General features: G+C 42.8%; 1 protein-coding gene across 1 annotated transcript in view; it reads left to right on the top strand.

The window, feature by feature from the left end:
* The window catches only part of LAMA1 (laminin subunit alpha 1), a 138106-nt gene extending 122844 nt beyond the window's left edge, over positions 1-15262 (top strand). The window contains 10 exon segments of the mRNA XM_021686201.1: positions 1806-1957; positions 2697-2882; positions 4271-4406; positions 5535-5647; positions 8829-9018; positions 9550-9708; positions 10453-10606; positions 11820-11953; positions 14289-14511; positions 15093-15262. Coding sequence (XP_021541876.1) covers positions 1806-1957; positions 2697-2882; positions 4271-4406; positions 5535-5647; positions 8829-9018; positions 9550-9708; positions 10453-10606; positions 11820-11953; positions 14289-14511; positions 15093-15253 — 1608 coding nt within the window. The 3' untranslated portion in view covers positions 15254-15262.
* The last annotated feature ends 8786 nt before the right edge of the window (positions 15263-24048 follow it).

The raw sequence follows: 24048 nt of genomic DNA, 5'->3' as shown, positions 1-24048 counted from the left end.
AGAAATGTGGCCTGTGATAAACACAGTGGGCCAGCGGAAGAAAGTTGGTTTTCCATATTTGTATTCCATTTTAAGAGCATAGATGATATTTAGCCTTTCCTTTGCTCAGACTTGCATATATCATGTAATCTGAAGGGGCTTTACCGAATGGTAATGTATTGTCTTAATGAAGTAGCGGCCACGTAAGTGCCGCTCGCAGCGTGCCGTCCTCTACCGCGCACGAGACTGTACAGACACTGCTGTATGATTATCACACCCACGCCACAGGGTGAATGCTGCTTCCTACATTTTGCTGAGGAGGAAATGGGTTCAGAGAACCTTGGTAACCTGCCCAAGGTCACCAATACTGGAACACCAGTCTGCAGACCCCTCATGCCTCCCGAGCCGCTTGGTGAAGATCTAACAAATGACATAGTGGTGTATGGACTCCACCCATCTTTTCCTTTTTTTCCTAATTGAGATGAAATTCATATAACATAAAAGTAACCATTTCAAAGTGAACTAAAAACTTCGTAGCATTTAATGCTTTCACAATGTTGAGAGGCCACCTCGGTCTAGTTCCAAAACATTTTTATCCCCCAAAAGAGAAGCCTGTGCCATGAAGCAGTCACTCCCCATCCCTGGTGACCACCAGTCTTCTTTCTGTATCTATGAGTGAATTCCCCTGTTCTCTAGATTTCATAGAAATGGGTGCACACAGCATGTGATCTTCCGTGTCTTCCACTTAGCGTGCTTTGGAGCTTCATCCACATTGTGGCAGGTGTCAGCACTTCATTTTTACGGCTGAATTGATACTCCGCTGTGTGTACACAGCATAATTTATTCACTGATGGACACTTGCGGTTGTATCTGTGTTTTGGCTATTATGAATAATGCTGCTATGAACAAGTATTCACGTACAAGTATTCATTTGAGTACCTTGAGTTCTTTTGAGTATATATACCTAGGAGTGGAATTGCTAGGTCACATGATAATTCTATGGTTCGCTTTTTGAAGAAATGACAGACTGTTTTCCTCCACCATTCTCAATAGAACCATTTGCTAATGGGTTTGCTGCTATGTCAGTAACATGGTATGTGGTCATCCAAGGCTCACAAAGATATTGTGAGATACTTATATTCCAGTTCTGCTGGTGGAGCTATTTTCAATGTGGCAAAATAGTTCTCAGAGCTTTAATAATTTCCAAACTCTTCAGCCTTTTAATCTCACTTTTAGAAATGTTAGAAACAATTTCACAGGCAAAAAGTGTTATGTATGGTAACAAAAAATTGGAAACTAAATTTTTAACAATAAAAAATTGATCAATACTTATAATGTACCTATTTGTTGGCACATAATGTGGCAATAAAAAGTATGAAGGCTATGTAGAAATGGAAATCTTTGAGATGGTTAGTGATATGAGCATAATGCCGAATGTAAGTTATATGAGCAAAGATTAGAAAGTCATATACAAAATATAAAAGAGTTGTGTCAGGGGCGCCTGGGTGGCTCAGTCGTTAAGCGTCTGCCTTCGGCTCAGGTCATGATCCCAGGGTCCTGGGATCGAGCCCCACATTGGGCTCCCTGCTCGACGGGAAGCCTGCTTCTCCCTCTCCTGCTCCCCCTGCTTCTGTTCCCTCTCTCACCGTCTCTCTGTCAAATAAATAAATAAAATCTTTAAAAAAAAAAAAAAGTGTCAGATGGAGATAGTGATATTCTTGATAAATTGCTTATTAATATTCCAACATTATCTTCATAAGATAATAATTTTAAAAATCACGTAGTAATGTTTTTTTCTATCTGAAATCTCTTAGCAACCTTCCCAGCCCTTCTTTTCCATCACTCTGATTGGAGGCTACATTGAAGTGCATGTTAACTCTGGGGATGGAACCAGCCTGAGAAGAGCGCTCCTGCGTGCTCCCAAGGGCACATATGGCGATGGACAAGAGCATTCCATTTCCTTGATAAGGACCGGGAGGTATTTGTGTACGAGGGCATGGTGACCTCACCAATAGGAACATTGTTAGGATACTCTTTGCAGTGAAATGATTGGGATGATTAGTATGAGGTCATGAGCATTCAGAGATTTTATAGCTCCATAATAATTCTGGAACCTTGCTAGAATACCTCCCTGGAAATTAATTTCATCTGCTTTGAAATAAGATATTTGTGGAATTTTCAAAATTGAAAAACGTTAACCCTGCTCTTTTCTGGGGCCTAGTCTACATTGTCTTAGATCAGAATAATTCTGTGGCAAATAGTACCATAGTGTTAGTAAATAACATTGCATTAATACTAAAAAAGCAAATGGAAAAAACAGTAAATAGTAACATAGTAAACAGTAAAATACAAATAGTAAAATAGTAAGTAGTGTTATATCAACATCCCTATGTATTTCCCTCCAAAACTATAGACCAAATATTTTAAAAGCATGTTGGACATTTCATCACAGATAAAGTAAAAGAATAACAGCCTCCAAAAAGCAATTGAACTCAACAGTATTTAATAACACCTATTCATTTGGGGAGAATGTTCAATTGTAAGTTTTCATTTTCAAGATTCACCTTTTTATTCACATAGTGTCATGTTAAAAATTTATATTTCAGTATGAACTTTTCTCATTCAGTATGAACTTGTGGAATTATATATTAAAATAGACAGTTATGTTTCATTATATTTAAAAGCTCTTTTTTTTTTCCCCTCCTTTGACCTTTTAGAGTTGTCACTGTCCAAATGGATGAGATGAATCCTGTAGAAATGAAGTTGGGCCCCTCAGCAGAAAGCAGGGCAATAAATGTATCCAAGCTGTACATAGGGGGGATTCCAGAGAGGGAAGGGACATCAGTGCTCAAGATGAGAAGATCATTCCATGGCTGTATCAAAAACCTGATCTTTAATATGGAGTAAGTATAACTGCTCTCAACATATTTTTGCACTTCCTAGAAATCTTTTATTGCTGAGTACTGACACGGATCTATCTAATTTTGTTGTTTGAGATTGCCTAAAATCCTATGTTTCTGAATAATAAGTGAACTCCATTGTTCTATCACAACAGTCACCCAAATGGATTTCATTGGATTAGAATGATGGATAAATCTGGTAATCCTAGAATTAAAAAAAAAAAAAAAAAAACCACTGAACATTAGTTCGATAGGACCATCAATAAACATCAGAGGTCAAATACACTTTTGACCTGCATTTCAGGGAATAGAGAGATTTTGTGATGCAGGTTTCTTGCTGCCTTGAGCTCACTGCTTTAAGGAGCCTTTACAGCTGGGCTACTTGCAACTTCAGATTATTAATGGTTCCTCCTAAAACAAGGACTGTCTAAGAACTGTTAGTCTGTTTCCTCTGCGGGGCTCACGATGAGGAAGAGAACTGTGCCCATGGGCGGTTACTTCTTCCTCACTCAGCCTCTGCCTAGGTAAGAGTGCTGGTGGGACAAAGGCTGTGCTATGAGCTGGAGGTGGGGGGGGTGCGGAGCCAGAGTCTGCCTGGGAGAAACTGAGCATATGCTGAGCGTCAGGAGACCGAGGTTCCCCTCCTAGCTCGGCTGCTGATTTTGCCTTGAGACCGCGAACAAGGACCTGAATCTTTAATGGTCACCGTGTCCTCTATAAAAGAATCTCTTAAGAGTCCCTGAAATTTAAAAGAATAAAATGGTATATTGGGTTTCAACACAATTCTAATGTCAGAGCCTTGGTTTACTTATTTGTACAGTTGATTTATTTATTCACCCAGTTCTGTTTATAAATGTACCAACTGATTTGGCATCTTCTTCTTACTGAAAGCCATGAGGCCGGGAACTCCATAGGGCAGAAACATTTCTGTGCTGTTCACAGCCATGTCCCCAGAAAGTGCCAAGAGGGTAGAGGCAGATGGGACATATTGCAAGGGCTGCAGAGTAAAGGGAATTAGGACAAGTATACTTCATGACTTCCTGGCAGCTGTAACCCTGTCAGAAGGAAAGAAATGAGTGTTTGAGTGAGGCCAGTGTGCGCACTACTGTGAGCGCCAGAGCCAGTCTTTCCCTTGGCCCCGGCCCAGGCTGCAGGAGGGGCTGGTGGCACCTGAACTGGCTCTGGAGGGGTGGTGGCCAGGTGGACAACGTGGGGCAGGGGCGGCAAGAATCAAACGGGAGGATACCAGTCGCCGTGGAAGACGGTCAGCTTGGTTACCGTAAGAGTAAGAGATGAGCAGTTCGGCATGGATGTTAGTGCTCAAGAGTCAAATGACATTGGTTTATGTGTTGACTTGTAGTATCTTAATTTTGTAAACACTCTGTATCTAGACATTTGGATTTCACGAGTGCGGCTGGCAATGAACAGGTGGACTTGGACACCTGTTTGCTTTCAGAAAGGCCAAAGCTGGCTCTTCATGGAGAAGACAGTGAGCTCCTGCCACAGCCCCAGCCTTTACCAAGTCTGGTAAGAGGGGCTTTCCTTACTCTCTCTCTTTTTTTTTTTAATTCAGTTAGCCAACATATAGACCATCATTAGTCTCAGATGTAGCGTTCAGCAATTTTCAGTTGCATGTAACACCCAGTGCTCATCACATCCCATGCCCTCCTTAATGCCCACCCCCCATCTAGCGCATCCCCCACAAACCTCCCCTCCAGCAACTCTGTTCTCTATCATTAAGAGTCTCTTTTTTTCTCCCTTCCCATATGTTCATCAGTTTTGTTTCTTAAATTCCACATATAAGGGAAATCATATAGTATTTGTCTTTCTCTGACTTATTTCACTTAGCATCACTCTGTAGCTCCACCCAAGTCTTTGCCAATGGCAAGATTTCATTCTTTTTGACAGCTGAGTAATATTCCATTGCATATGTATTGACCAAATATTTTTAATGGCAGTTCTTAGTTTTCATTTTCTTTTCCCTTTTCTGATTTCTCCATTTCCTTGGTTAAAAGCATGTACTCTAAGTATGTAGATGGTGGTGCAGTCACGCAAAGAGCAGTACCTTCCAACCAGAGCCAACTGTTGAGTTCAAGCCAGCTCTCTTCTTGGTAGCACCACCACGCGCACCCCCCCCCGCCCCACGCAAGCCAGAAATATGAGTCTGACGCCTCATGTGGTTCGGACTCACTCTGTGGAGGGAGCTGTCAGACATGATGCAGGTTCCCAAGCAGACCCCCTCCCACACGGGCTCCTCTCCACTGTACCTTGCTACTGCCCAGGAGGAATTAGAGACATCACCCTCAGAGACCCTGCCGGGCCAGGGGCCTGTGGGCACTTCCAGTTTCCTGGTGCACGTGCTGGAGCTGCTCCTGCAGCCGCTGATACCCTCTGGCCCTTCCCCTGATGAAAACTCAGGGGAATTTTAAGCAAACTTGAGTGGGACTGAGGTGAAAGACAGAAGCTCCAATTGCCTTCTCAGAGATAAAGAGATAGCAAGTAAATTATTTAAAGATTAAGTCTGTGCCAACACATATTTGTAGCTGTTGGTGTTCTGATCCAATTGCTTCAGAGAGGTTTTCATGGAAAAACTTGTGTACATGTTAGTGGTGGCCCTGGCTCTGTGTGGTGAGAGTCCATCTGCATCTCTTATAGGAACAGTGTGCTGTGGACAGAGCCCCAGAGTATATCCCCAGTGCTCACCAGTTTGGCCTCATGCAGAGCAGCCATTTCGTGTTGCCTTTCAATCAGCTGGCTGTCAGAAAGAGGTGGGTATTGTTCTAAAGTCTTTATTAGGCGTCTCACTGAGAGATGAACCCGGGAGGTATTCTTCAGCAGCAAGAAGGCAGAGGACAGGAATGCAGCCTTTGTGCACAGTAGACGCTTCAGTGGGGTTCCTGTGGTTTGTCCTTACCCCTTCTGGTGAAGGCCGGTTGCTGCCTCTCTGTATGAATGTAGGAAAGTACACAGGTAGGTTATCTCTCTAAAGCACTCTTGTTCTAGAATCTCAAGTCCTCTGGATCTATCATCATCTGGACTTTCAACCCTACTCTATTGTAAGCACTTAATAATCTGATCAAATTGTCCCCCCAAACTCTCTCACTGTGCCCCTCAAACTCCCTGGTGCCTCACCAGTCTGCCCCCGATCCTTCTCGCTCTCACACCTCCTTGTCCCCAAGGACCTTTCCTTGGCTAAGCCAGTTCACATCCCTCAGAGAAGGCCTGGGACTGGTCAAGGTTCCTCCAGACTCCACATTCCTCCTCTTCTCCAAACTCTTCAGACTGTACCCATCATTACTGCCCCTTGTGATCACTGACCCCATCCCACTGGCTTCAGACCTTGACTCAGTGTCTTTGTTCCACAGCTCGGGCCATCTTTCTCCATGATTTCAACCACCCCACATCTGACCTTCCAAGTCCTCTGGTTCCTGTCTTTCAGAGGACTTTCCTCAGCCACCCTCTTCCCATGATCATACCCTGGCCTACTTTGTAAATACCCATCCCACCTCCAAAATCTCTATTTGAAGCATCCTATTAATCAACCCCCTCCTCCTCCTTTCTACTGTTACTTTCCATCCCAGCAGCTCCTCAACTGCATCAAGACCTCAAAGCCCTCATGCTTTCTCACCACCACCTCCCTCTGCACTCCACGCAGCACAGTTTATCCCCAAACCAGATGGGCCTAGACCATTAATACCCGTGCTCCTTCATACACTGGCCCTGGGTAGAACTCCTACTTGGCTAATCCATGCCAGAACCCAAACTGGTGGTCAAGGCTGTAGAAGTGTGTATCTCTTTCTTCCCTGGTTTGACCTGAAGCCAGCAATTTCAGATGGAACCTCCAGATTACATGGGCAGCCAATACAGTTCTCTCATATGTTCATGCTTTTTTACTTCTCATAGCTTCTCTTATCTCAAAACTCTGTACATTCCCACAGCCTCTCTCCATGCCCCAGCCCATGACTGCCTCAGGGAACACAGAGAACTCCCTCATCTGTCCACTACCAAAAAGAGCACCCCGCCTCCCTGCCTCTGTCCCACCCTTGTACCTCTTCCCCTGCTAACACAGAGGAGGGGTGCTACTGGCCCTCTCGCTTGCCCTCTGGAGCGCATCACCTCTCTCAGAGCCATCGCCCTCATCAGCGTCAGTGGTAACAAGAGGAGCAAACACTTGTGCCCAGACTGCCTTAGTATTTAACACATACACCCCAACTCAGTCCTCATAATTATCCTATGAGGAAGGTACGCTCTTTATTTTATAGACGAGGAAACTGAGGTACAGGAAAGTTAAGTCGCCTGCTCAGGGCACACAGCAGAACTAGGATTCAAACCCAGGCACTGTGTTTATGCTGGTAACCATTCCCTCTCTGGTAGTTCCTAACTTAAACTCTAAGAGACTCCACATCCCACCCTACCCCCACAGTATCCTGGCTGTATTTCAAGACTTCTTGAAAGAGTTGCTTTAAAAACAACAACAACAACAACAAAAGGCTGCCTTCTGTGGCAGTCTGCCTACCCCCCCGCCCCCTTTCCTCTCTACCCACCCAATCAGCCTCCCCTCACTTCTCGATTGCTCTTGCCACAGTTATCCCAGACCTGCTGTGCCCACATCCCCGTGAGGCCTTCCTCGCTGGGCCCTCAGCATTAGCACATGCACTGGGCTGTCTTAGCCCCACACGCTCCTGATTTCCTGCTCTCCCTGTCCTCCCCTGCTCAGTCTCCTTTGCTAGCTACTCTTCCACCAGAGAAGGCCCAGGGCCTCTTCTGTGTATTTTCCCAGGTGAACTTCCATATTTCAGTGGCTTTAAAATACCATTTATTTGCACCAGCACCCACATGTCTAGCCCTGACCTCTGCTTCAGACTCAGGAGCTGTATACCTGGCTGGCTCCTCCACGCCTCCATGTGGATTGGCACAGGCCCCTCCACATCGACATACCAAAAGAGAATTCAGTCTTCCCCCAAACCCGCTGTCCCCGTCTTTGCCATTTCTGTAGCCATCAGCACCATTCCCCTGGGTGCCTAGGGCCCTAACCTAGAGATGGTTACTTTCATTCCCTCCCTCTCCAAATTCAGTGCGTCCACAAGTCCTATTGCTTCTTCCTCTGGAACATTTCGTGAATTAGTTCACCCCCTCTAGATCCCCCACATCCCTCTGGTCGAAGCCACCACGACCTGGCCTCTGGACTCTTGCAACAGCTCCCTGCCTCATGCCTGCTGCCACCCCAGCCTCATCGATGGCTTCTTCACATCGCAGGTTCCTTCGAAGATGTAAACCAAGCCCCGCCCACTCCCCTTAGTGCCGTGACTCCCCACTGCACCTCAGATCTAAGTACTGCCTCTCAGAGCCCCTCATCCACAAGGGCAGGGCCACACTCTCCTTTCCTGTCCCCATCCCTGAGCACTGTGGTGATGCTGTGCGTCCTTCTGTGGGCGGCTGCCCAGATGCCAGCCTCTGTCGGCGGCCATGTGCCGCCATTGCCCATGGAGCCCTGCTAGGGGGTTCCTGGCTGTCCCGCCAAATCAGGCCATTGTTTTCACATACTCCGTGCTGTCCGAAAACAAAATGCCGGTCTATCCTACTGAGCTTTGTGGGGCTTGCTCCTGTCGTTCAGAGCTTCCTGCCTGACTACTTAATAGAACCAACCACCAGTTCGCCTCTCATGACCCAATTTTGTTGGATAGATTTCTAATATTAGTTTTGTGGGAGAAAGGACATTCCTCTTTATTCACTGCTTCAGCCTCGCCATCTAGAATAGTTCCTGGCAGATATATATATGAGATAACCCTTAATTGGATGAATGGATGGATGAATGAATAATGAGTGACTCTGCCGAGATGTTTAATATAAAGGTTGAAACAACTACTGGGTTCTTTCTCTGAGGTTATTTTTAAAAGTAAAAGTGAAAGTTTATTCCTTTCTGAGGGCCGAGCTCTTGTTTTTTCCCAGGCTCTCAGTTCAGCTAAGTATCCGAACATTTGCCTCCAGCGGTCTGATTTACTACATGGCTCATCAGAACCAAGTTGATTATGCCACGCTCCAGCTACATGGGGGCCACCTTCACTTCCTGTTTGATCTTGGGAAAGGCAGAACAAAGGTCTCCCACCCTGCACTGATCAGTGATGGCAGGTGGCACACGGTATGTTCTCAGGAAGCTTGTGATCACTCATGCTAAGTTTTATTCCATCCAGTTCATGGTCATGAAATGACCTAGCTTGCTTTATGTCTAGTATCTCCCCTGTAGAATATAAGCTCCTTGCAGGCCGGAACCTTTGCGACATCCTGAAGTATCACCAGGGCTTAGCTCAGTGCCTGACACCAACAGGCACCGAGCAGACAGTGGTGGAATGAATGAAAGGTACCAGAAATGTTCTCGACTTGATGAGAAGTAAATCAGGCCCATCTGTGTATGGCGTGAATGAGCCCAGATCATGGTATTTGCTTTCTTATAAATAGGATTTGGGAGTACTTCCTGTTCTAATGTGTGCTTTACCTGGGCCTGCCCCAGTCTCCTGCCAGGCTCCAGCTCCTCAACACCAACTGTAAAAATTGGAGCCATCCTTTAGGATCTCATTCAGGTTTACAGCTATAATGAACAGATGTTGCAAACAAATATCTGTTAATCTTTTCTCAGATTCCTTGAAAACTGGATATTCTCATTTTGTTCTAGGTCAAGACAGAGCACTTTAAAAGAAAGGGCTTCATGACGGTTGATGGCCAGGAATCCCCCACAGTGACTGCTGTGGGAGATGGGACCATGTTGGATGTGGAAGGCAAGCTATATCTAGGGGGCCTTCCCTCTGAGTACAGGGCCAAGAACATTGGAAACGTAAGCAGCGTTTTCTGTACGGAGCCCATTTTACCTTTATTGTGGCTGTGTTTTTATCTTTTTTCTTTTGTAAAGGAAAATGTTAAATTATCTTGTTTGAGCCTGGGGCTTGGCTGCATGATACAAACCTTTAAACCTCATCCCCAGATTGGGTGTTTGAGCTTCCCCTTGGAAGCCCTTGAAGCTCAGCCAGCCTTTCCTACCTGTTAGTTAATGAACATTTCCCTTTCCACAGCCATTTAGCCTTGGTACAATTCAGGAAAGTCCAGTGGATTTGTATTTGCAGATTATAAAACCCAGCATTCTTTTTTTTTTTTTAGATTTTATTTATTTGACAGAGAGAGACATAGCGAGAGAGGGAACACAAGCAGGGGGAGTGGGAGAGGGAGAAGCAGGCCTCCCGCTGAGTAGGGAGCCCGATGCGGAGCTTGATCCCAGGACCCTGGGACCATGACCTGAGCCGAAGGCAGACGCTTAACGACTGAGCCACCCAGGCGCCCCAAAAACCCAGCATTCTTGATTTCCACATTACTTAATCCAAATAATAGAAAACACCTTTACTGCATTATTAGCCAAGATACTACTAGCTAGTAGCTTTCACTTAAACATTTATGTGAACTATTGTGAAAATTCGATTTTAAAAACCAAAAGCTAATATTTTAATGTTTATTGAAGTATAGGAAAAACTGACCCTGGCCCTTCTCATTAAACTTAGAGCATCTATTGTCCTTTCATTTGGTTTAGATCACCCACAGTGTCCCCGCCTGCATCGGGGAGGTGACAGTGAATGGCAAACAGCTGGACAAGGACAGCCCAATATCTGCATTTGCAGTAACCAGGTGCTATACAGTGGGCCAGGAAGGAACTTTCTTTGAAGGAAGTGGATATGCAGCTCTTGGTATGTATTATCAACATGAAAGAAATCTTTGGGTTTAGCCTGCACTCGGATATGGACCCAAGAATGATATGCTAGGACAGGACTCCTGGACAAGGCTACAGCAAGACCACAGTTAATTTAGTGTTCCAGTTTATCTGGATTTCTCAACTCTAATACAAAGCCTGCTCCCACCAGCAGTGCTGCACCTCCTGGCAGAGGGCACACAAGTGGCGCTGGTTTCATCTGCATTTCCCCTAAATTTATGTAAGGCATGTTGTCACTGCTCAAGTTAATAAAGGCCTTTGACAAAAGTCAGCATAAAATATCTAGACCAGCCAGCCAAATACAAGTCAGGTTTGATGAAGAAACTGATTCCACTGAGATTGTTGAAAATATTGATCCTAAGTAGAGGAATTTAAATGTCTAAAGTGCCTTAGAATGTAAATTCCTCAAGGCTTAGAACTAGCCTTTGTAATGTATCTGGCATTCCCTCTCCATTTGGTGTCCGTATTTGCTGTTAACCTCCTATCTGCACTCAGGACCGTGCTCCTCTTGGCCTCTGTTCCGCTTTCTTCTGCAGGGAGCTGCATTTATCTGGCTTCCAGGGAGGCCCTGGTGGGAGTCAGGGGGAGTCAGGGACGGGTGGGCGAGCTAGCAGGCACCCCTCACTCAGTGCTTCCCAGCTCTGGTCACCCCACCTGCTCCCAGTTCCCCTTTAACCCTGGATTGAACGACTGCCTGCTATATAGTCCCAGTTTGGTTTTTCAGCTTTCCCATCACCTAAATAAAATATCCATTTCATTAAAACCCCACTTTAAAAACACCTAGTGTGGATGCTAGTATATGATGACATACCCAGTATTGGGAAAATAGAGTGGACTATATTCCCTGCTAGATGATGATGGGATTATATGGATCAAATCCTTCTGATTTTTTTCCCCTCTGTGGCTCTAGATGAAAGGATGGGCCTGCCTTGACTCTAGTCTGGCTTAGCCCTGATGATGGTGTAGGTCTTCTTTAATGGCATCACTTCATCTTACAGATGAGGAAGCTGAGGCTCAGAGGGTGGAAATGACTTGCTGGTGAGGATGGAGCTGGATCAGAGAAAGAGCTAGAGCCAGGCCTCCTAAGCCAGGAGCCAAAATGCACAGCCAGCCAGCCCACGACCTCTTTGACCCTGAGCCTTCTTGGGCCAGGCTCACTCCTAACTGGGGGTTATCTTTGTATTTTTCAGTCAAGGAAGGCTACAAAGTTCGATCAGATATAAACATCACACTGGAATTTCGTACCACCTCTGAGAACGGTGTCCTCCTGGGAATCAGCAGCGCCAAAGTAGATGCCATTGGATTAGAGATTGTAAATGGCAAGGTAGGTGCTTGATCTCGATGGGGTTCCTGCTTACCCCAGTGTCAGAAACAGAGCAACTGAGAAACAGCTGAAATACCTAGATCCAAATTTCCAATGATCCATTTCAATGGAGTGGAGAAAAGGTTCAATTAATCCTAAAATGATTACAAATGACAAAAAAAAAATTGAAATTAAAGCAAAATTACAACTATAATACACCACCTCAAAGTTGCCAACCTGATGCTCTTCCCCTAATATTTGTTAACTTGTTATTTGGAAATACAGACTGAGAGCAAGTTATAGTAACATGTACAGGGAGGTCCTCTTGCACCCTTCCCCCAGGCTCCTCCAGTGTTAGCAGCTTACATAACTCTTATCCAACATCAAACCCATGGCACTGACATTGGCACAATCCAGACTTGTTTCAGTTACACTAGTTGTATGTGTACACGTGTGTGTGCGTGTGTAGCTTTATATATTATCATATGTATCTTGTTTAGCTTTATGTCTCCACCCTCACAATTAAGACACTTAACTGTACCATTACCATAATGCTCTGTGGAGCTACCCCTTCATATCCACACCAGCTCTCTCCCTAGCCCTGGGCAACCACGAATCTGTTCTGCAGCTCTCTGTTATTTCATGATTGTTATATAAACCATATGTTGCAGTCTATATCCTCTTGAGATTGGCTTTTTACACTTAGCCTCATTTCCTGGTAGTTGACTGGGTTGTGTGTACCCAACAGTTCATTTCTTTTTATGGCAGAGAATTCCATGTGATGGCATCATCTAATTTTTTTTTTTTAATGCAAAAAACAAATTTTTTCTGTAACTATTCCACCCTTGCTTTTCAGCCTCCAGTCCTTCTCATTTTGGGAACAAAATAAACCCAACAATTAGCAGTACCTTAGTCTCTTTTGCTTGAAAACTGCTTCGAGAGTTTCTCCTGGTTCTCATTTTCCTTCCTCACCCCGCTGGGGCCATCTGGGTGCAGGCAAGATGGGAAGGAAGAGTCCTCCTTGTCCTTTTTCTTTTCTGCAAACTCTCTCCTGACAGTAGTCGAGGTATGGCTTGAGTCTCCTGGTTTTCGGGCACAACCTCTGTGTTTTGTGCCCGAGGCCAGTTGTCCCTGGCCAGTTGTAATGAGTAGTCTGAGGTCTCAGCATCACCACTGTGTGGGGGCTGAGCCTGGAGATGTGACCAACATCCCTGGCAGATGAGGCTTCCCTCCGGTCAGCGGCGTTGCTGCCTCTTCGGCCACATTCTGTGTCCCCCACCGAGGGCCATCTGAGAACTGGGGAGTTTGTGCCAGCCCCCTCCTAGGCTGTGGGGAATGGAAGAGGTCTCTCAAGTCCTCTCTCTACCTAGCTGCACTTTGCACCATTTCTCTTGCACTGGGGTCAACTTGTGTTGCTCTGGGACTAATGCTTGAATCTTCTTAAGCTACTGCCGCCTGTAAGGGAAGGAACAAGTCTTTTTGCTCTAGATTTCTCCCAATCTTATTTGCTTGTCTCTAGATCTGCTTATTCCCCGCGGCGTTTCTGGCTCCTAGGACATCCTAGAATGGGGATGAGGAGGCTATAAGAAAGTATCCCTTACCCTTCACCTCTTCACCCCCATGTCCACACAAAGCTGCCTCTACAGCGTACTGCTTGCCTCTCTACGCTGTGGCTTACACCAGATTCTTCCTCATCTGCACTTCAAAAGAATTTTGAAAAAATGTGACATCTGAAAAATGTCATCAGAAGTGTAACAGTTGCCAAAAATGTAATTTCTGATGTATATTTTACCTCTATTATTAGCTTATTTTTCCTTTAAAACTTTGCTTAGCTGTCACCCAAAGTTTTATAATCTACATCTATAATTTGTTAGTCTACCTCTAAATACACTGGGCCACCTCACATACAGCATAAGCACCTTACAACAGTGTACTTGCAAGTCTTCCCTGCCATCTTTTGTTGCACGTCATAGATTTGTGTTACCACTTGCTGTGGTAGAGCATCTACAGTCTGTCAGAAGACCGTGAGTAAATGTCTCTTCATAGGTGCTAGTCACCTGCTATTAACTGACCCTCAGTCAACCCAACAGCTCCTGCTATCCTGACAATGAGCCACTGACTGGAGGATATAATGCAAAAACAGTGGCTCAGGCTTATTCATTCCCATGGTGGTCATTGGTCTTTTCTGTAATTTGGGGAGTAATAAAATCTGAATCCTTTCAGTTTTTCATAGTTTGCCTTCCTTTTTAGCAGAATTTTGGGATGTTATCCATTTCAAGAGCATTCTATAAATGGATTGTGTTCCTTAAATATGGAAGAATTCACCAAGATATCTACCTGTGTTTTGCCGGTTTAGATCTTGTTTCACGTTAACAATGGTGCCGGTAGGATAACAGCCACATACAAGCCCAAAGCTACCAATACTGTCTGCAATGGAAAATGGCACACTCTTCAAGCTCAGAAAAGCAAACACCGCTTGGTTCTAATTGTTGACGGGAATGTAGTTCGTGCTGAGAGTCCACACACCCAGTCCACCTCGGCAGACACCAACAATCCCATTTATGTCGGTGGCTATCCTGGTATGTATGGATGTCTGCTTGGCCCATTCACTTTTAAGCGGCATTGTCACTAAGGGAAGTCTTAGTTTAGGTGGCTATAGAATAGAGATTAAGAAAAATACACGGTTTAGATGACAAATCCTTTACATTTTTAGAAAGGTTATTTCAAATACCTAGGAATTCTTGGAAAAATTAAAATAATCTACACACATAAATTCACCCTTAGGTAAGACTCTGGGAATACTGGATGCCTTGTAAAGTAAGCTAGATGACTTTACCAAGGTGACTCATCTTAGGTGACCCCCAGAGTAGGAAATCATTTTAGGGGACAAACATGATCTTATCTTCTCACAGTGATGCTGGATTTGAATTATGCATTTCAGATGTTCCAAGTAATTATTACAAATAATAAATAAGCTGTGACTCAGTTAAGGCACAGTTGTGGCTTAAATTGTTTTCATTGCCTTATCCCTGAATAACATATGTGGGAGAATATTATTCTAATTTTGATAGAGAAACCACTTGATATTATTTTTGTTCCTATTGTGCTATCCATGTCATTTAACAAAATTAAACAAGATTTCTGCTTTCTTCTTTAACAGCTGATGTAAAGCAAAACTGCCTGAACAGCCAGACCTCCTTCCGGGGGTGTTTGAGAAAGCTCACTCTGATTAAGGGCCCACAAGTTCAATCCTATGACTTCAGCAGAGCTTTTGACCTACAGGGAGTTTTCCCTCACTCTTGTCCTGGGCCTGAACCCTGAACTTCAGAGAAACTCCCCAGTTGGGAATGATTGCTTACATTTTGAGGAGAATTGTTTTTGTGCATTAAAATCTCTTGTATTCTGATTTCATTTTCCATTCAGGTTAAGTGTTTCCAGAGAAGAATTTTGTGTTTATATTAAACTAAAACCATGTATACAATAAATATCTCTATTAAATAGTTTAAAATGTAAATGGAATTCATTGGCTTTCTTTTTCTTCATAAACATTGAGTCCTCTGTTGATTACTTGACAGTTTTTTTATGTTTTGCATTTGAGTTTCATAAAAATAAAGTATTGAGTCTGGTCCAGGATGGCAATGTAGAAAGACCCTGAACTCGCCTCCTCCACAGACACACCAAATCTACACTTACTTATTTATGAAGCAATTCCGCCTGAAGAACTGAGGGCTGACGGAATGGCTTCTGTACAACAGAGCACATAAAAAATGACAAGGGAGATGAATACGTGATAATGAAAGGAAGGCCCACCCCTGTGAACCGCAGTGGGGAGGGACAGCACTGAGGGACCATGAGCAGATTTGTCTGCCCTAGGGCACAGAAAAAAAGCCGTGGTTTAAAAGAGCAACTAGTATATAAAAGATCCAGCCTTAGAACTCCACCAAATGGGAGAGCTGCTGGAACTCTCTCTGGGTCAGAGGGGCTGGCAAGTGCCATGGTTTACACTCCCCCGAACACCCTGATAGCACAGACAGGAGCAGGGTCCAGGTGCCGTAGTTGACCTGCCGCCTCAGCACTGGGTCCCTAGCTCACAGCAGCCCTGGGTGTCCTGGAGCACAGAAAAAAAGCCACGGTAGAAAAGAGCCAGCCCTAAAACCCCAGCAAACAGAGGCAGCTGCTGGATCTCTCTCTAGGTTGGAGGGGCTGGCGAGCACCGTGGTTTATGTTCCCCATCTACCTTAATAGTGTAGATGGGAGAAAGGTGCAGGCACCATTGCTGGCCTACTGCCTCACTGAGCTAGCCCACTAGCCCACACCACTCCAGCCATCCCACCAAGGCGGCCCCAGCACAGCGTACACTGCAACACCCCTGGTCAGTGCTCACTATAGCTCCAGCCATCCCAACAAGGCGACCCAGGCACAAAGCACCCCGGAACATTCCATGTCTGCACCACTTTAGCTCCAGACTGCTTGCTAGAGCACCCTGGTGCAGAGCACACTGGGCACTCTTGGCTCATGTCACTTTGACTCCAGCCACCCCGCCAAGGTGCCCAATGTGCAGAATGACCAGGAATCCCCAGCCCTTACCTGCCTTGGTTCCGGCCACAGCACCAGGGCAGCCCCTGTGCAGTGTCCCAGGACAGCCTGACCTGTGCCAGCCTTAGCTCTAGCTGCCCGCTAGGTCACCCCCTGTGCTGAGCACGCTGGGACACCCAGACTTGCACCCACTTTGACTTTAGCTGTCCTCCAAGGATGCCTTCTGGCCAGAGAGGCCTGGAACTGCCTGAGCCAATACCCACATCAGCTACAGCTTTCCTGCCAAGGTGCCCCATGCATGGAGCACCCCAGGTCCCCCTGGCCTACATCTGCCTCAGCTATAGCCACCCTACCAGATTGCACACTGCACAGAGAGCCCTGAAACACCCCCCCCCCCCAGCCCACATCCACTTCAGCTGTCCTTCCAGGGTGCCCTCTACCTGAAGCACTTTGGGACAGTCCCGCCCATGCCCATATCAGCTCTGGCCAACACACCGGGGCAACCCTAGCCCGGAGTGTCACATGATCCCCCGCCCACACCAGACACAGCTCCAGTCAGCCAGCCAAAGTCACCAGGCACACACAGTCTACACAGGAGATGACCATACACAAGACCATTCTTTCAAGTTTAGAAGTGCTATTCCACCTAATTCAGAGGATCAAACACAGAAATTCAAGCAAAATGAAGACAGAGGCATATGCTCTCAATAAAACAACAAGACAAAAACTCAGAGAAAGAACTAAATGAAATGGAGATAAACAATATGTCTAACAGAGTTTAAAACAATGATCTTAAAGATGCTCACCAGACTGGAGAGAAGAGTGGAATAACTCAGAATTTCAAGAGAGAGGCAGAAAATATAAAAAAGAACCAATCAAAATTGAAATTAATAACTAAAAAAATACACTCAGGGAATCAATAGTAGATGAACAGATGCAGAACAGATCAGTGATCTGAAAGACAGGGTAATGGAAAGCACCCCAGCTGAAGAGCAAAAAGAAAATAGCATTTAAGAAAATGAGGATAGGTTAAGGGCTCTCTTGGACAACATCAAGTGAACATTTACATTATAGGGGTCCTAGAAGATGACAACAGAGAGAAAGGAGCAGAAAACTTATTTGTAGACATAATAGCTACTGGGGAAGTAAAGGTATCCAGATTCCAGAAGTACAGAGAGTTCCAAACAAAATGAACACAAGGAACACACCTGAACACAAAATTAAAATGTCAAAGGTTAAAGATAAAGAGACAATTTTAAAGCAGCAAGAGAAATGCAAAATGTTATGTACAAGGGAAACCCTATAAGGCTATCAGCTGATTTTTCAGCAACTACTTTGCAGTCCTTAAGGGAGTGGCTGTCCTATTCAAATAGCTGAAAGGCAGAAACCTACAACTGAGAATACTCTAGCCAGCAAGATTATCATTCAGAATTTAGAGAGAAATAATTTCCCAAACTCACTAAACTGCCTTATAAGAACTGTTAAAGGGACTACTTTAAATGGAAACCAAAAGGTCTTAATTAGAAGATTATGACTAAAAAGATGTAAAATATGAGCATATACATAAAAGGAGGAGAGACCAAAAAAGTTCTTCTGGAATGTATTCACACTTAAGTAACCATCAACTTAATATACACTGCTGTGTACTTAGAATCCTACATATTAGCCTCATGGCAACCCAAACCCCAAAAAACATATGATATATAAGGAGAAAGAAAGCCAAACATGACACTACAGAAAGTCCTCAATTGCAAGAAAAGAGAACAAGAGTAGAAGGGACAGAGAAGAACTACAAAACCACTAAAAACAATTAACAAAATAGCAATAACTACTTTAAATGTAAATGAACTAAATGCTCTAATCAAAAGACATATGGAGGCAGAATGGATAAAAAACAAGACCCATCTATATGATCCTGACAGGAGACTCACTTCAAAACTAAAGACACGGGCGCCTGGGTGGCTCAGTTGGTTAAGCGACTGCCTTTGGCTCAGGTCATGATCCTGGAGTCCCTGGATCGAGTCCCGCATCGGGCTCCCTGCTTGGCAGGGAGTCTGCTTCTCCCTCTGACCCTCCCCCCTCTCATGTGCTTGCTCTCTCTCATTCTCTCTCTCTCAAATAAATAAAATCTTTAAAAAAAAAAACAAAATAAAAACTAAAGACACATCAGACTGAAAGTGAAGGGATAGAAAAAGATATACCATGCAAATATAGTGGGGGGACAAAGCAACACTTAAGATAGACTTTAAAACAAAAACTATGACAATGGGGCGCCTGGGTGGCTCAGTTGGTTAAGCGACTGCCTTCGGCTCAGGTCATGATCCTGGAGTCCCGGGATCGAGTCCCGCATCCGGCTCCCTGCTCAGCGGGGGGTCTGCTTCTCCCTCTGACCCTCTTCCCTCTCGTGCTCTCTGTCTCTCATTCTCTCTCTCTCAAATAAATAAATAAAATCTTTAAAAAAAAAAAAAAAACTATGACAAGAGACAGAGAAAGGCAATACATGATGATAAGGGGTCAATCCAAGAAGAGGATATAACAATTGTAAATACCTATGCACCATCACTGAAACACCTAAATACATAACACAAATATTAACAGATATAAAAGGAGAGATTGACAGTAATACAATAATAGTAGGGGATTTCAATACCCCACTTACATCAAAGGATAGAATATCCAGGTAGAAAATAAGGAAACAGTGTTTTTGACATATTAAAGCAGATAAACCAGACATGTACAGAACATTCCATCCAAAACCACAGAATACACATTCTTTTCAAGTGCACGTGGAACATCATCTAGACTAGATCACATGATAGGCCACAAAACAAGTCCCAATAAATTTAAGATTGGAACTGTATTGTGTATCCTTTCCAGAATGGTATGAAACAGGAAATCAACCACACACACACACACAAGCAAAAAACACAAACACGTAAAGGCTAAACAACATGCTACTAAACAGTAAATGGGTCAAGAAAGAATTCAAAGAGGAAATTAAAAAATTCAGAGACAAATGAAAATGCAAACACAGTAATTCAAAATCTTTAGGACACAGAAAAAAACAGTTCTAGGAAAGAAATGTATGGTGGTACACACCTACCTCAAGAATCAAGAAAACTCTCAAACAATCTAACCTTACATCTAAAGAAACTAGGAAAAGAAGAAAGCCCAAGGTGAGCAGAAGAAAGGAAATAAAAAATATCAGAGCAGAAATAAATGACATAGAGACCCCCCCCCCAAAAAAAAACTACACACACAATAGAAAAGATCGATGAAACCAAGAGCTGGTTCTTTGAAAAGATCAACAAAATTGATAAACCTTTATCCAGACTCATCAAGAAGAGAGAGGACACAAAGAAATAAAATCAGAAACAAAAGAGAAGTAACAACACTACAAAAATAGGATAAGAGAATACTACAAAAAAATTATATATCAACAAACTAAACAACTGAGAACAAATGGATAAATTCTTAGGAACATACAATCTTCCAAAATTGAATAAGAAAAAACTGGAAATCTGAACAGACTAATTACTGGTAACAAAACTGATTCAGTAATCAAAAAACTCCCAAAAAACGAAGTCCAGAACCAGATGGACTCACAGGTGAATTTTACCAAACATTTAAAGAGTTAATACCTATTCTCCTCAAACTACTTCACAACATGGGAGAGGAAGAAAAGCAGCATTGCCCTGATACCAAATCAGACAAAGACACTATAGAAAAAGAAAACTACAGGCCAATATCCCTGATGAACATAGATGCAAAAATCCTCAACAAAACATTAGCAAATCAAATCCAACAATACATTTAAAAAGTCATTCACCACAATCAAGTGAGATTTATTGCAAGGATGGTTCAGTATTCCTAAGTCAATCAATGTGATACACCATATCAACAAAATGAAAGATGAAAAGTATTTCACAAATTTCAACATCCATTCATGACAAAAACTGTCCAAAAAAGTGGGTTTGGAGAAGGAACATACCTCAACATAACAAAGGCCATATATGAAAAACCAACAATTAACATCACACTCTATAGGGGAAAATCTGTCAATATCAGGAACAAGACAAGGATGTCCATTGTCACCACTTTTATTCAACACAGCACTGGAAAGCCTTGTCACAGCAATCAGACAAGAAATAAAAGACTTCCAAATTCATAATGAAGAAACTAAACTGTCACTATCTGCAGATGACATAATACTATACAAAGAAAACCCTAAAGACTCCACCAAAAAACTATTAGAAGTAATAAATGGATTCAGTAAAGTTGCAGGATACAAAATTAAAACCCAGAAATCAGAAATCCATACATGAATAATGAAGTATCAGAAAGAGAAATTATGAAAACAATTCCATTTACAATTGCACCAAAAAGAATAAAATACCTAGGTATAAACTTAATCAAGGAAGTGAAAGAAAACTATACGACACTGATGGAAGAAACTGAAACAAACAGAAAGCTATTTCAGGTTCATGTACTGGAAGAATATTGTGAAGATGTCCATACTAATGATCTATAAATTCAATGTAAGCCCTATCAAAATATCAATGGCATTCTTCACAGAAGTAGAAGAAATAATCTTAAAAAATTTGTAAGGAACTACAAAGATCCTGAATAGCCAAAGCAATCTTGAGAAAGAATAACAAAGCTGGAGGTATTACAGTCCCAGATTCCAAGATACACTACAAAGCTGTAGTAATCAAAACAGTATGATACTAGCACAAAAACATACACATCAATGAAACATAATAGAGAACCAGAAATAAACTCATGTTTATATGATCAATTAATCTATAATAAAGGAGGCAACTATACACAATGGGTAAAGACAGTCTCTTTAACAAATAGTGCTGGGAAAATTGGACAGCAAAACAATGAAACTGGGCCACTTTCTTACACCATACACAAAAATAAACTCAAAATGGATTAAAGACCTAAAGTGAGACTTGAAACCATGAAACACCTAGAAAAGAACATAAGCAGCAATTTCTTTGACATCAACCATGGAAACATTTTTCTAGATACACCTCCTTAGGTAAGAGGGGAAAAAAGCAAAAATAAACTATTAGGACTACACCAAAATAATAAGCTTTTGCACAGTGAAGGAAACCATCAACAAAACAAAAAGGTAACCTACTGACTGGGAGAAGATATTTGCAAATGATATATATGATAAGGAGTTAATATCCCAAATACATAAATAACTTACACAACTCAACACCAAAAAACCCAAATAATCAGATTAAAAAATGGGCAAGGGACCTGAACATTTTTCCAAAGAAGACCCACAGATGGCCAACAGACACATGAAAAGATGCTCAACATCACTAGTCACCAGGGAAATGCAAATCAAAACATCAATGAGATATCACCTTATACTTGTCAGAATGGCTAATATCAAAAATACAAGAAATAATACGTGTTGGTAAGGATGTGGAGAAAAAGGAATCCTTGTGCACCACTGGTAGGAATGTAAATTGGTGCAGCCACTGTGGAAAACAGTGTGGAGATTCCTCAAAAAATTAAAAATAGAAATAACACACAATCCACTAATTCCACTACTGGGTATTTACCCAAGGAAAACAAAAACACTAATTCAAAAAGATATATGCACCCCTTTGTTTACTACAGCATTATTTACAATAGCCGAGATATGGAAGCAACCCCAGTGTCCATCAATAAATGAATGGATAAAAAGAGTGAAAAGTATACATATAAAATGGACAAAAAGCAGGAACAGACCCATAAATACAGAGAACAAACTGATGCTGGCTAGAGGGGAGTGGGGTGGGGGGATGGGCAAAATGGGTGAAGGGGAGTGGGAGGTACAGACTTCCACTTATGGAATAAAGAACTAATGGGGATGAGAAGTAATAGCACAGAGAAAATAGTCAGTGGTATTATAATAACGTTATGTGGAGACAGATGGTAGCTACAGGTGTAGTGAGTACAGCATCATGTATTGACTTATCCAATAATCACTGTATTATACACCTGAAAATAATGTAACACTGTGTATCAACTGTACTTCAATTTAAAAAAAAAATTGCCCTTAAAGACTGAATAGTAAAAGAAAGGAATGTCAACTACATCAATCTTAATTTGAAGAGCTGAGAAAAAAAAATCATTTTCAAACAACCAGATAAGATCCTATTTCTAAGACAAATAAAATAAGAACCCTTCTCTATTTTATACAAAGTGTCTAAAGTCTAAAGAGGCTAATATAAATGTCTGAACAGACTAGTATTCTGGCACATCCTTTCTAGAAAGTTATTTTCAACCCTAGAAAATAAAGAATGATTTTTTTAAGTCAGTAAAAAAATTAAATTAAAAAATAAAGTATCACTACAGCCTATAATAAATTAGAATGGAGAATGAACATTTTCATTTTTTTAACCAAAATTTTTAAGCTCTGATTTCTACAACAAACCACCAATGCTATTAGTTACATTTCAGCAGAGGGCATCAGCTGTTTGCCACAGAAGACTTTAAACAGACTCCAGACAGTCACAGGGGACAAAGAGGGCAAAGGAAGGAGATGGAATCTCCTTTAGATATATTGTTTAAAAAGAGCATTTTTCAGAACAACAAAATTATATATATATATTTTTTCCCTTAATGAGCTACCTTTTCTAGGACAATATGTATAATTTCAAAAGGAAAAATCTTAAAGTCACACATGTATATTCTTTTAATGAACTAAGCAGTATTAAACCCAAATTTTTGATGTCTCATTTGGTTCCCCACAAATGTATTTTAGTTCTGCTCTGTGTCCATGGCTGCTATGGCACACACTTCAGGAAAATGATTTCCTTATTCAAATTCTAGAGGTCTCTAGTGGCGCGTGGGTAGCTCAGTTGGTAAGTGTCTGCCTTCTCCTGGAATCAAGCCCCATATTAGGCTCCCTGCTCAGCAGGGAGCCTGCTTCTCCCTCCCCCTCTGCTGCTCCCCGTGCTTGTACTCTCTCTCTGGCTCTCTCTCTCAAATAAATAAAATCTTAAAAGAAAAGAAGTGAAAAGAAAAGAAAAAGAAAAAGAAAAAGAAAAGGAGGTCTCTACTTCACTTAGCAATGACCTACTTTTCCAATATGGAAAGTGATAGCTTCAACTTCCACTTCTGTGAGAGGTTTTAATTTGATTAACAAGGAAGGCAATTGTGGTCCCGGTCCCTGTCTCTCTTTTGTGCCTTGCTCATGTTTCTGAACCCTGGCAGCTATCTGTACCTCCTGGCGGAGGTCTCTGAAATTGGTAATTCCTTCCCAATTCAATGTCTGCTTGAAGATACTAGAGAAAGGTAACAGCCAATTGTTAACCTTTGTTGTTCTGTAGCAACCGGCAATTTAAGGAATGCAGACAAGTGCAGTCTCAAGGCAGCTGGATTGGACAGCTGGATTAGGAAAGGAGCATTAACCATCTCAGCATGAAAATACATGAGGGTCCCCTCACCGTGCAGGGGGTGGCCTTTCTGTTCATGTTTCTGTGGAAACCCTCTACGGTGGAGATGAAGGCGTGGACATTCTAGAAGCTGGTCCACCAAGCTGGGGGAGGAAGTGATCCAAACCTCATCAG

The sequence above is a fragment of the Neomonachus schauinslandi genome, chromosome 14 (assembly GCF_002201575.2).
Source record: "Neomonachus schauinslandi chromosome 14, ASM220157v2, whole genome shotgun sequence".
Classification (NCBI taxonomy): domain Eukaryota; kingdom Metazoa; phylum Chordata; class Mammalia; order Carnivora; family Phocidae; genus Neomonachus; species Neomonachus schauinslandi.
This window is presented reverse-complemented; position numbering and strand designations above follow the sequence as displayed.